The sequence below is a fragment of the Mastomys coucha genome, unplaced genomic scaffold (genome assembly GCF_008632895.1).
Source record: "Mastomys coucha isolate ucsf_1 unplaced genomic scaffold, UCSF_Mcou_1 pScaffold16, whole genome shotgun sequence".
Classification (NCBI taxonomy): domain Eukaryota; kingdom Metazoa; phylum Chordata; class Mammalia; order Rodentia; family Muridae; genus Mastomys; species Mastomys coucha.
This window is the reverse complement of record NW_022196898.1, coordinates 14055537-14069626: the sequence shown is the minus strand read 5'-3', so window position 1 is coordinate 14069626 and position 14090 is coordinate 14055537. Positions and strand designations below refer to the sequence as shown.

At 41.0% G+C, this 14090-nt stretch overlaps 1 protein-coding gene across 3 annotated transcripts in view; it reads right to left on the bottom strand.

Annotated features, from left to right (window-relative positions):
• Nucleotides 1–14090, bottom strand: part of Gmps (guanine monophosphate synthase) — a 49342-nt gene that overhangs the window by 33696 nt on the left and 1556 nt on the right. The window contains exons 2-3 of one of the 3 annotated variants that reach the window (XM_031374007.1): nt 13079–13309; nt 12146–12356 (exon numbers count right to left, since the gene is read on the bottom strand). In XM_031374007.1, the coding sequence (XP_031229867.1) occupies nt 12146–12295 (150 nt within the window). In that variant the 5' untranslated portion in view covers nt 12296–12356; nt 13079–13309. Of the gene's footprint in view, nt 1–2447; nt 2655–12145; nt 12357–13078; nt 13310–14090 lie in introns of those variants that run through there. The other 2 variants (XM_031374006.1, XM_031374008.1) reach the window with 2 other exon arrangements.

Here is a 14090-nt window from a genome sequence, read left to right as displayed (position 1 = left end):
CTACAGACTTACCTACAGGCTACCTGGGAGGCATTTTTCTTAACTGCTTTCCATCTATCAGTCCAAATAACAAAAAGCAAACAGAACAGCTATTTACATAAAATATTGTAACAGAATTTTTAAAAGTTTTAAAAACAGGGGCTGGGTTAATGGCTCTGAGGTTATGAGCACTGCACTGGCTGCTTTTCCAGAGGACCCACCTTCAATTCAATGAACCCACATGGCAGCTCACAACTGTCTATAATTCCAGTCCCAATGGTCTGATGTCATTTTCTGGCCTCCTTGGGCACACCAGCATGAACATGTGGTACACAGACACACATGCAAGCATAATACCCATAAACATGGGTGTGTGTGTGTGTAGGAGGCCACCCTTATACCTTAATGGTGCTGGAATAGCATCTGTGATGGTTAATTCTAATTGGCCAGTTTAAGATTTAGCTTATGACTTTTATTAAGTTTTTTGCATTTTATTTTTAAATTCCTTTTTGTTTTCTTTTTCGAGACAGGGTTTCTCTGTGTAGCCTTGGCTGTCCTGGAACTCACTCTGTACCCCAGGCTGGCCTTGAACTCAGAAATCCACCTGCCTCTGCTTCTCAGGTGCTGGGATTAAAGGCATGGGCCACCACTGCCCGGCTTTAAATTCCTTTTACAGTGTTTTGCCTACAAGTTTGTCTGCACCATTTGCATGCAGTGTCCAAAGGGACCAGGTGAGGGCGTTGGAACATCTAGGCTGGAGTTAAAGACAGGTATGAGTAGCTCACTCTGCCACATGGCCTTGATATAAAATTTAGCTATTCACCTTAAACTCAAATATACCACAATGATCAAAAATATCTTAAGAAAATGTTGAAAAAAATATGCTCATACTGTTTGAGATAATTTTGTGAAAATATTCCTCTGGATCGCAGTATGTTCTATATAATACCGCAGTGAACTCACCCACCACAAAGATGAATTAATTCTTCCAGTGAGTTGTAAGATTAAAAATTAAAGACAAATGTACAGAAGTGTAAGGTGAGACTTATTCTTTTTTTTTTTAGATTTATTTATTATTATAAGTACGCTGTAGCTGTCTTCAGACGCACCAGAAGAGGGAGTCAGATCGCATTATGGGTGGTTGTGAGTTGCTGGGATTTGAACTCAGGACCTTTGGAAGAAGAGTAGATGCTCTTACCTACCTGTTGAGCCATCTCACCAGCCCGAGACTTCTCTTTTTTTTTTTTTTTTAAAGATTCATTTATTGCTATAAATGAGTACACAGAAGAGGGTATCAGATTTCGTTATGGGTGGTTGTGAGCCACCATGTAGTTGCTGGGATTTGAACTCAAGACCTTCGGAGGAGCAGTCAGTACTCTTAACCACTGAGCCATCTCACCAGCCCCCCCAGACTTATTCTTTAGACCACGACAGGTGCCTAGGTTTGAAAATATAGGAGCTACCTCACAATGTTTATTCATTTGTTCAACACAGGTTTTGAATGATTTCAACATATTAAGCAGCCATTCACGAGGCTGTGACACTTATGCTCCATGTTTGTAAGGGTTGAACTTATTCCTGGCTCTACAACAGCTATCCCCACTCCAAAGTTTGGAGTTTCATACACCCGAAGAGAAATTTAACCAGATTGCTAAAGCTAGGCCACAATCATGCCCGAGAGTGATGTACACCTTGCTAAAGTAAATTATATTTCAACACTGTAGTTTCTCGATGACAAAACCGACTTTGTGAAGGTCAAAGACGTTTAGGTAGGAACGGAAAGGGGACCAATTCAGAGGCCAGGCAAAAACGAACGACGTCTATGGTTGGGAGTTGGAGGCCACAAGCGCGCCAACAACGGCCCAACGCTCTCGCGACTTGGCTAACTCAGTCAACTTTTGTTCCGCACCCGGGAAGACCTTGGCTCCCAGGAAAAAGCTCCCAGGAAAAGACCCCAAAGACGGGAAAACACGTCCCCGAAAACTAGCACGTAATACACGAGCCAGTGTGCGCAGGAGCAGAACCTGGCCACACACTCTTCTCCGAGGATGGCGGGAGAAGAGGGTGACGGAGCACACCTGGGACCAGGAACAGAAGCTGCGGTCTAAGGAGAGATAGAAAGGCCTGCACGAGGCTGGAAAGAATCCAGGCCGGCCTGGCCCGACCGCCGCAGGCGAGGCCCCGATCCTGCCCTGCGGCTGAAGGGCCTCGGAGTCCCCAAGAATCGTGGCCCACAGCTAGGTCGCCTGTGCGCTGAAACTCGACGCTTTCGGGCGCGGCAGCCGCTCCCGCCGCTCGGATCCTCTCACTAGCAAAGCCAACAAAGCGCCTCCGATGCTGGAAAGCCGCGCCGCAGGCCGGGCTGGCACAGGCAGAGCGCCACTGACCCGGCCGAGCAGGAGGCGGACGAATACCCAGGCCTCGCTCATGCTGCCCGAGGGCCGCAGAGACGCCAATCACAGACTGACCTTGGAGTCTCCGTTGCACAGAGCCATTGGGTCTAGCGCCGCGGCCGCAGACTGCTGGCAAGGCCTGGACGCGAGCGGCAGAGCACGGGGACCGGCTGAAGCGTGAAACACAGCAGCACCCCGGAACCCGGCTGGGCCCTATGAACACAGAAGCGCGCGCTGCTCCAGCCTCCAGCTTCCGCCAGACCGCTTCTAACCCGCCCCGCCTCCGAGAGGCGGAGCCATGTAAGCCCCGCCCTCGTCGTCATCTGGAGAAGAGAACGCCAAGCCTACCAGAAGCATCAGCCTTACCCTTAGACAGGGCAATAGAACTGGATGTGATAATTGACGTTAATTAAATAGTGTCTACATAACATCTTAAACCTCAAATCTTTGTAAATTGCAAGGTACATTTAAGTAATGGATTCATTGTGTCACAATAAGAGTGGCTCAATTTTTCTAGTTTTTTGTTTTATTTTGGTTTTGTTGTTGTTTTTCTAAATAAGATCACTCTGCAGACCAGGCTAGCCTTAAAGTTTGATCCACCTGCCTCTGACTCCTAAGTGCTAAAATTAAGGGTGTGTGCTACCACCTCAGTTTTTTAACAATAAGCTGTAATTTCTCATAGAGCCTACCTTGTTGATGAAATTACTTTCTATTTATTTGATTGCCTGTTTGCTTTTTTGTTTGTTTCTTTCTTTCTTTTGTAAGAATGAATGGTAGTCAGTCACCACCTTTGATCCCAGCACTCTGGAGGCTGAGGCAGGCACATCTAAGTTCTAGGCCAGACTAAAAAAATAAGGAAAGAAAGTAAATAAAAGAAAAATGTTCAGAGGCTCTTGATCTATCTCTCTCTGACTCTGGTCAACAGAGTGAGTTCCAGGACAGCCAGGGGGCTAAAAGGAAGCCCTGGTCATTGAGCAGGGTGGCTGGGGAGATGACTCAACAGGTGAGAACTATCCAAACACTGAAGACCTGAGTTTAGCTCCCAGCATCCACATCAAACCCAGGTGTGGCCACATTCACCTATAAACCCAGAAATGTGGAGGGCAGAGATAAAAAAAGCACATGGGCTTACTGGCCACCAACTTAGCCTCAGGCTTAGTGAGAGACCCTGTCTCAAGAGAATAAGGTGGGGGTTGATAAAACAGAAAACCCAACATCTTTTTCCATGGCCTCTATACTTATAAACACATGAGCACATAGACCCCCCCATAAGCACACTCACTCACACACACACACACACACACACACACACACACACACACAAAATGAAATAAGAACTTTTGCAAGCAACAATAAAAAAGAATGGATGATGTGAAGGAAGATGCCAGGTGTCATTGGTGTCCTAACACTTTGCTAGGGCATCCCTGTGAGTTGGAGGCCAGCCAAGGCCATACATGGATTCACATTCCAAGATACCCTGGACTACAAAAATTTTTTACAATAATAATAATAATAATAATAATAATAATAATGAAAGGAAGTAAATAAAAGAAAAATGTTCAGAGGCTCATTCTCCCACCCCCTCACTCCTACACCCCCCCCCCATCTCTGAGCTCTAAATTCCTGTCATGGGGTGATGGTTAATCTTGGCTCTCAGTTTGACTGAGTCTAGAATCAACTAAGAGGTAAGCTACTGGGCACAAGTAGAATAGATTTTCTTGAATAGGTTGTCTGTTGTCATCATGTTCCCACAATATGCAGATACAAGAAGATCCAAGGGAAAAAGTTTTTCTGATTATGGGACTTATGTTTTGCTTTGAGTTCATTAACCTGTCACTGCTGCTAACATTCTTCTTTACTGATGAACAGTTTTCTCAACCTTCTAACGTGGACTACAGACCACAGCTCTCCAGGAATCCTCGAGGTCTTCAGTATAAGACTAGGACAGCTGGGAGATCTCAACAGTGAGGTCTGAACAGCTAGCAGGCACACTTGGGCTGGCCACAGTGTAGTCAGCCACTGTTTAGCAATCCAGACTATTTCAGGTAAGCCACTCTAAGAAATTCCCCTTTACTATTCTCAGTTCTAGTCTACTAAAAAGCCCTGAGTAATACACGCCATAGTACTTGGGGTTAGACTTAGGGCAGCACACATACTAAGACAGCTCTTTGCCACTGGCCTATATCCCCAGCACTCTTTTATTTTCTATTTTTACTTGGATCTCACTAAGTTACTGAGACAGGCATGAACTTACTTTATAGCCTAGGCTGGCCTTGACCTTGGGACCCTCTTGTCTCTTTCTAAATAGCTACAGTCTCAGTCTTTCACCACCAGGTGCAACTGAACACCAAACTGCTAAGCTGTGCATCACTCAGAGATCTGGCTACCACTAGCCTATCTGCACTGCAACCTGCACCTTACTACGTTATACACTGAGACACTATCTGAAAAATCAGAAAAAAAAGACAGGAAAGGAGAACTGCAGCAGGAGATAGGTGACACAGATAGGCTTTAAGATAGACTATCAAGTAATAAAAGCTGGAAATGGTAAAGAAACATTTTCAGCCATCATAACAATAGTAAGACATGAAATATCAATGGATGCTAAAATTAGAGAGTGAAAGATAAGAAGCAAATTTTTCTTATACTGTCACAGAGTATCTTCCCACATAACAGTTATTACTTATTCAAGGTAAAATAACAAATTTTCTGTCTTTGCTTGTTTTTGAGTAGGATTTTGTTAACCATTGCTAGCTATGAACTAGACATGATCCAACTGTATTACACTCCCAAGTGTGTATGCTATCACATCTGACAAAAATTAGCAACTTTAAAGGTGCCTCAAGTCACAACTTACTTGAGTAATCGACATGATTATCACCAATAATACAATAAATCAGTATCGTGTCTCACTTGATGGTCTAAGTAAAATGAAAAGAGTGTTACTGTAGTTCTGCCTAAAAATCATGAAAGAAATGGAAATCAATTAAAGACACATTCCACAAAATGACTGGCCTGTGACTGTATCCAGTTATTTATTTCTTTATGGGAACAACACCCCTAAACCTAATCATTAACGGGGATTTTTTTTTCTGCAGTTAAGCTGAGTTTATTCATCAAGAACATTTTTTCTCTGTGACAGCATATTAGTTGCAGCAGTCTAACAGCTGCCTCTACCAGGCCTGAGATAGAGTGACCCAAAAGCTAGGACTTAGAATAATCTATCCTAAAGGCTTTCTCATTCACACCTCTGACATGGCTTTTGAGAATATCTTCTGAGGGCTGGAATATCTTCTCAGAGCAACTTCATCTCTCTGCAGCCTCTCTCTTACTTCTGCATCAGGTCAGAATTCCCAGGGAGAATATTCTAGGTAGAAGCTGTATAGCCTTTTCTTTTTTTCTTTCCTGTTAATGTACGAAGGGTGAAATCTGGGGCTTTCATTCCCAGCCTCTGTAAGCCTTTTCTAATCTTGCCTTAGCTTGCAAACAAAATTGTTTCTCTGTCTTTTATTCATTGGATGAATTACAATCCCAGCCAAGATTCACTTCTCATTGCTTTAAAAACTTTATGGTTTATGGAGCCATGTAAGATTCCAGACAGCCAAAATAATCCTGAGCAAAAATAGCAATGATGGAGGAATTGCTATCCAAGACCTCAAGAAATATTATAGAGTCATAGTAAAAAAAAAAAAAATGGTTCTGGACATGGTTGTGTAAAGGCAGGTGGATCTCTGTGAGCTTGAGGTCAACCTGATCTATAAAATGAGTTCAGGACAGCCAGACATACACAGAGAAACACTATCTATAAAAAAAAATTAAAAATAAAAAAATAGAACAAGTAAACATAGCTACAGCCATCTGATATTTGACAAAAAGAACAAAAGAAAAAAGGAAAGAATAGACCACTCTCTATCACCTTGCATAAAAGCTAATTCCAAATGAGTGAGAGACTGAGACCTCAAACCTGCAACACTGAAACTGCTAGGAAAAAAAAATAGGCAGTGGCTACATGATGTATGTGAGGAAAGGACTTCCTGAATAGGACTCCACTTGTCCAAGAACTAAGGCCAACAACTGGGAACTGAAAAGCCTCATGCTTCACAGCTAATGAAACAATCAAGTAAAGGAAGGGGAAGCCTTCTACCATGTGTGGGAGAGAACATAATAATATCCAGAACATACAAAGAACTCCAAAAAAAGTCAAAGGAAAAAAGAAGAACAAATGACTCATTTAAAAAATGGGTGTGGTATCTAAACAAGAGTTCTGAAAAAGGGAAGGGAGAGAAATATGGCTAAGAAATATTGTTTTGTTTTGTTTTTAACAAAAATCTCAATCATTTGATTTTATTAGTGAATAGATGAGACAAAATCCACAAACATCAAATTACAGGAAGGAGCAACAAGAGGGTGGAATTAATTTTTGAAATGGAGCCCAGGAAAAAAGAAAGTAGAGGTCACAAGCCTGAGTGTAAATCACTCTCTGTGCTTTTGAAAAATATTCTGTAAACCACAGCTGTAATTTCTTAGTATCTAGAATTTCAATGAGCTTGGCTACTGTGTTTTCTCTTGGCCAAATTCCCTAGTCTTTTAAGAACTACAAGAAGCCACAGTATCTTTCTGGTTAAATTCTCCAGTAAACTAAATATAAATTTATTGGGATTTCTAGTACTTAATAAAAAGGGGGAGACAAATAAATTATTTTACCATTTTACCCTAGATTCAAGAAAGATTAGGAACTTTCTAAACTGAAACATAATAATCCTGACTACAAGAAAGAAAAAAAACAACAACAACAAAAGAAGTTAATAGATCCCAGTGTGTTGTTTAAAATAGTTCAAAATAACCCAATTGCCTTTGATTATTTATAGGATGGCCTAGGTAGTTCATACCATATTGACCATGTCAGTGATTTAAAAACAAAAACAACAAACAAACAAAACAATCAATGTTTTGGTACAAGCCACTTGGTTAATTAAATTGGCCAAGCTGATTCTTGAGGTTTATTCTAGTTAGGCAAAGGATGACTAGAAAGTTAAATATAAGATCATGTCCAGTGCTTGAGCATGCTGACTCAAGCCTAGATTGCTAGCACTTAGGAGACTAAGGCAAGGTTGCCTTGAGTTCCACACCAGCCTAGGCTATACTGTGAGGTATCAAAACAAACAACAATAAAAAATAAAGTCAATCAGCTGATTACTGATCCACCAAACAAGTAATCCACAGTAGTAAATGACCAGAGTACAGGCTATACTGGGCTACTTTAGAAATCTATAATTCTGGTATTCAGAAAGCAGAGACAGGATGATCAATGAAAGTTTGCAAACATCCTGGTCAATATAATGATGTTCACACCAGCTGGGGCTGCTAGTGAGGCTGAATCTCAGTGTCCACATCTTAGTTAGGGTTTTACTGCTGTGAACAGACACCATGGCCAAGGCAAGTCTTATAAAGGACAACATTTAATTGGGGCTGGCTTACAGGTTCAGAGGTTCAGTCTATTATCATCAAGGTGGGAACATGGCAGCATCTAGGCAGCCATGGTGCAGGCAGAGCTGAGAGTTCTACATCTTCATCTGAAGGCTGCTAGTGGAAAACTGGCTTCCAGACAGCTAGGATGAAGATCTTAAAACCCATGCCCACAGTGACAAACCTACCCCTACAAGGCCACACCTACTCCAACAGGGCTATACCTTCTAATAGTGCCACTCCCTGGGTCTAGCATATACAAACTGTCCTCTTCTCAAACAGACTTCTGCTAAGATGTTAGACCAGAAGCTGCCTACATGTTAGTTGCTGAGGGGATCAGAATAAGAAAAAAAAATTATTCCAGAGAGGAAAAGTATAGAAATCCATGAAAGAAGTGTATATACATACATATATATGTATATGAATATATACATATATATACATGTATATATACATACATACATACATACATACATGAGTAGAAACAACATTGCACAGAGAAGCAAGCCAAACACAGCCAAAACAGCTCCCTGGCCAGAGAGGAGACTGAGAAGCTGCTTCCCAAAACAGTCCAGAGGCTAGTCAGATGAAAGCCCTGCAGCCCTCCCCTCAGGGTAAGCCCACACATGATCCTCATAGATTTGGTGAGACTGATCTCTCCTATAGACAGTCTGATAAGTGCACAGAGAGATACCATCAATCTCAGTGGAAACAAATCCCATCCAGCAAGAATTCCCTAGACATTGACGGCTATGAGCCAGAGGCTAGTGGGTAGACCAAATTCTTCAAGACAGCCATCTATCTGTCACTCACAGATAGACTGATGATAAGAGCATATGCTGCTCTTACAGAAGACCTCTTTCATTACCACACTGTCATTACAGTTTCAGGGGATTTGATGCCACCTTCTGGCCACTGAGAGCACCTGCACACACTGGGTACACACCCAGAAAAAAACACACACAAACATACACATAAATAAAAATTACTTTTAAAAAGAAAATAAGAGGGAGCTATAAATAATGGGCCAGTCTCCTCACAGAATCCTTAAGTAATACTGAAGAAAACGCTGGTGTGAAATAAACAGCAAACCCCATTCTGAGGAAGTCTCAGATGAAAATGAAAACCTTACCAGAAGAGGCAAACCTTGCAAAGTAAACTGTGGCAGACAGCATTCAGGTGCAGTGTTGTGCAGAGGGTGGAATTTGTGATACCCATCACTGCCTACATTGGGTATGGTGGTTCATGCCTGTAATTTTGGCTCTTGGGAGATAAGACAGGAGGATAAGTTCAAGGTTACCTTCAGCTATATAGAAAATTTTATGTTGCTGGCAAGCCTTGACTACTATAAACTGCCTCTGCACAAAGCAGACCATTAGGTAGGTCTGCAAGGGCAGGATTTCAACCACAGACAATCCAAAGGCCAAAAGAAATTATGGTGGTTGAAAAGACAATGGGTCCTATGGCTCACAGATTTGAATACTTGGTTACCAGAGAATGGCACTATTTGAAAGGATCAGATGTGACCTTGTTGTAGAAAGTGTGTCACTGGGGTTAGGCTTGAAGTTTCAAAAAGCCCATTACCAGCCCAGAGTCTCCCTCTCTCTCCCTGCTGCCTGTGGACCATGATTTAAAACTCTCAGTTACTTCTCCAGCACCATATCTGCCTGCATGCTATCATGCTTCATGCTGTGATGATAATGGACTAAATCGCTGGAACTTTAAGCCAGCTCAATCAAATGCTTTCTTTCATAAGAGTTCCCATGGTCATGATGTCTTTTCACAGCAATAGAGCAGTGACTAAGACAATGATTATTCTCACACCTTAAGATTTCATATAATTTGCCTTGTAATTTGGACTTACCTAAGACTTGCCATTTATTTCTATATATATATGAGATATTTATTCTATGCCTGTCCTACAACTGTACATATTGTCTTGAGGCTAGGTCTCACTTGGTAGCCAAGGCTGATCTGCAACTCACGTTATAGGATGGCAGGAATGATTCAGCATTCTGGGTTCCATAACTGAATTTTGAAAGTCTAGAGCATATATCTCATGGGTTCAGAACTTGGGAGAAATTTCCCTCAAAATTAGTGCTATATCAAGTCATTCATATATATGAGTATACACTTTATCACCTGTTACTGTGATAAAAATACCCCAAAAAAGCAACTTAAGGGAAAGAGGATTTAGTTTGGCAACAGTTCAAGGTTAGTCAATCATAACAGGAAGTCCTGATTATGGGATCTTGAGGCATGTAGTGACAATGAATCTACAGTCAGGAAGCAGAGAAAGATGGATGCTGGGCTCCCTAAGTTTCTCCCTTTTAATTGAGCCTGGGGAATGTTTTCCCATTTCAAATAACCTAACAGGCTACTAACGTAATTACATAATTCTTTACAGGCTTGCCTCTTTAGTGATTCTAGAGTCTGCCAATTTGACAATCAATATTAACCACATTACCCATATCTGATTTAGATAATATGTAGATGAGGCTTTGGATTTAAAGTTGATGCCAGTAAAAGGTAAGGCATTGAGGGGGTACTGGAATATAATGAGTATATTTTGTAGAAGGAGATGAACTGATGTGACATAAGTAGAATGATTATGTCTCCCCATATTATTCTCCTTAGTCTTAACCCCTAATATTTGAATGTGGAGCCTTTGAGAAGTGATTAGGCCATGAAATGGAGCTGTCATGAAAGGAATTAATGCCTTTATAAGAGAGAATCTGATCTGAGTCATCTCAGAACTTACAATGTATCTCAGGCTGGTCTGTAACTGTGAATCTCTTGCCTTGGTCACTTCAGTACTGTAATTACAACATTCCTGTCACCACATCTGACTGTAGGCTTTCTTTTAGTTAAAAGGTTGTTTTGTTTCCATTTGTTTTGTATTATCACTATTCATTTAAAAACAAAATTATACTCATACAAAAAACTGAGTTGGATAAAAACTAAAATTTTCACTAAAATTTTGCACTACTAGTTTTCTCTTGTTTGTATTTTTGTTTAGTTGGATACAGAAATTTAGCATTCAGTTGATTGATAAATTAACTGGAGTAAAGGAAAAACAATTATTCTCTGCTGTTGCTGATTTCCCAACACAACTTCATGTTGCTACCTGGAACAGACCCACCTGGAAGAAATAGCTACAGCACAGTAGGTCACTCCATTTAACAACCTGATCACAAAAGCTAACATTGGTCAACTATTCTGTATACCTTTAAGAAACAAAAAGCTGACTGCCCAGCAACCTTCTGTAAAATCTCAACTGCTTGCTCACATCACCTTGTGGTTTTAGAATATAAAATGAGGACACAAACTCCTCGGCCCTCTACTGAGGGCTTTCAGGAACTACCATGGCTTTGGTAGCATCTTTATTCCATTCTCAATAGTGTTGGAGTGCTTATTCCAGAAAGATTGCCACAACATAACCATTAAAGAAAAAAAAAAAACAGCACTATAGTTAAGGAGTAATATGTGGAAGAAATTATTTAAAATACTGATAAAAGCCAGCCTGTACTGAGATTGAGGCTATCCTGGGCTATATGAGGCCCTTCTAAAAATAAATAAATATTGTCTAGTCAAAAAACACGTTTTTAAATTAAAAATTGAATAAATAGGCTAATAAAACTACTTACTGATTAGATTTGCATCTGCTCCATATGAGGAAATTCATGTCTGCTATTGTAAGCCTTGTAAAAAGCCCATCCCAGGAGATCAGATGTCCTAGGAGGGGAAACTTACCATTGTTGTTTTGTGAAACATCAAGCTGCTCTCTATATTTATGATTATACCCATACAATTAGTGCTGCTTTCAACCTTTGTCACAGAACCTTCTGTCTACAGTGGACAGTAGTTCACACAAAGACTCAACTGACCAAAATGCTGAAAATAAGTGATGGTTAAGTGCTCAGTCCTACCTGAGACAGGTATGCTAACCATTCCCTGCCACCCCACCAAGACCCACGGCACAATCTGACAGCTGGAGGATGCTAACCATTTCCTGCCACCCCACCAAGACCCACGGCACGATCTGACAGCTGGAGGATGCTAACCATTCCCTGCCACCCCACCAAGACCCACGGCACAATCTGACAGCTGGAGGATGCTAACCATTCCCTGCCACCCCACCAAGACCCGGCACAATCTGACAGCTGGAGGATGCTAACCATTCCCTGCCACCCCACCAAGACCCACGGCACAATCTGACAGCTGGAGGATGGGGAGAAGTGCTGTGTGATATTCTTCTAGGCATTACATGGCTATAGCACTCATGAACTCACAGGACCTATGATTACCTGAACAAGATTAATCCAGTCAACATTACAACACTGATGGGAGAGGGGCTCAGAAGGCACCACCCCTAACACAGGAGCCGTTGGCAATTGTCGGCTGCTGGGAGTGGAGTCATTTTTCTTTGGGTGTGTGGCTGCTGGTAGGTTGCCCATGCTCCAGTGGTTAGCCTCAAGGACGCATAAATGCAGGTAACCACTAATTGGACTCAGTAGGCTGTAAAAAAAAAAAAAAAAAAGGAGATGATATAAAAGTTGGAGAGAGTTGTAGTTTGGAAATTGAGAGAAAGAATTTGGATTGATATGATCAAGATACATTGAATACATGTAACGTATTTTTGAAGAATTAAAAAAAAAGTTAGAATATATTCATTGTTTGACCCTAGCGCTTGGGAGATCAGTCCGGACTACATAGTTAGAACATGTCTCAAAATAAAACTCCATTGATGTTGTATCCATAAAAATCAATGGCTTTACATAATAAAAAAGAATAATTATAATATCCACTGAGATTGATCTATAAACATCTTACTTGTATTTCAAGGATACTAATTCTGGGGATAGGGTTAGACCTAATACCAAAGGTCCCATATTATATGAGTCTACTCATACACTTCTTCAAATGACATACATATAGTCAGGGAAACTATTAGGAACTGTGAGAATGAGTAGGAGATTGGTACAACTGTAAAGATATAATAAAAACAACAATAGCACTTAAAAGTTTAACACAGAACACACACCTGTACTCGAGAGAATGCACGCTCTTGCAAGCGCGCACACACACACGTGTGGGTGCACATACAAGGGAGTACAAAAGTGAGATCTAAATAAGGCTGGCAATTATTAGTCTAGATGCTACTTTATAGGTGTCTACTTCCTATATTTGTCATATTAAAGTTAATGTAACTTGTTACAAAACTTAATGAAATTGCTTGCCTTCTTGGTGAATTCCAAGGAAAAATAGAGTCTCAAAATGGGATGAGGATGGGGAATTGACAACACCTGAGGACTAACACCCAAGGTTGTCTTCTGGTCTTCATATGCACATGTACTCATGTGCACGTTCACACATAAATGAACCCATCTCCCAACACAGGATCATCAATGTAAAAGGTCTGGGTTTAACTCCGTGGTTTTGCCTAGTATGTGCAGGGCTCGAGGTTCAATCTCAAAGAAAAGGGGGGAAAAAAACAAATGCAAACTCATTATTTATTTCCTCAAATATAGAAACCAAAAACCCTACTGATTTCATAATTTTTGTCTTAGTCAAAGTTCTATTCCTATGAAGACACATCATGACCACAGGAACTCTTACAAAGGGAAGCATTTAGTTGTGCTTACTTACAGTATCAGAGCTTTAGTCCATTATCATCATGGCAGGTAGCATGATGGCGCACAGGAAGACATGGTGCTAAAGAAGGAGGTGAGAGTTCTATATCCAGATCCATAGGCAGCAGGAAGATATATATATATATATATATATATATATATATATATATATATATAGAGAGAGAGAGAGAGAGAGAGAGAGAGAGAGAGAGATTTGGGCTTGCCCTTGGCTTTGTTTCTGGAACCTCAAAACCCACCCCCAGTGACACACTTCCTCCAACATGGTGACACCTACCCCAACAAAGCCACACTTCCTAATCCTAAATAGTGCCACTTCTTGATGACTAAATATTCATATATTTGAGCACATGAGGCCATTTTTATTCCAACCAACATAGTCTTGTAGGTTACTTCCTAAAAGCCTTGCAAAGCTAAAATGGATATGCTAAATTTTATTCTGTATTCATTGACATCGAGCCTTTTTCAGGAATGACAACACATGCCTATAATGCTAGAATTTGGAAAGTGGAAGCAGGAACACTGGGAGTTCAAAGTGACCATAACAAGTACCTGTCAAGCTCAAGGCTGCCATAGGCTACGGGGATTCCATAAGATCCCC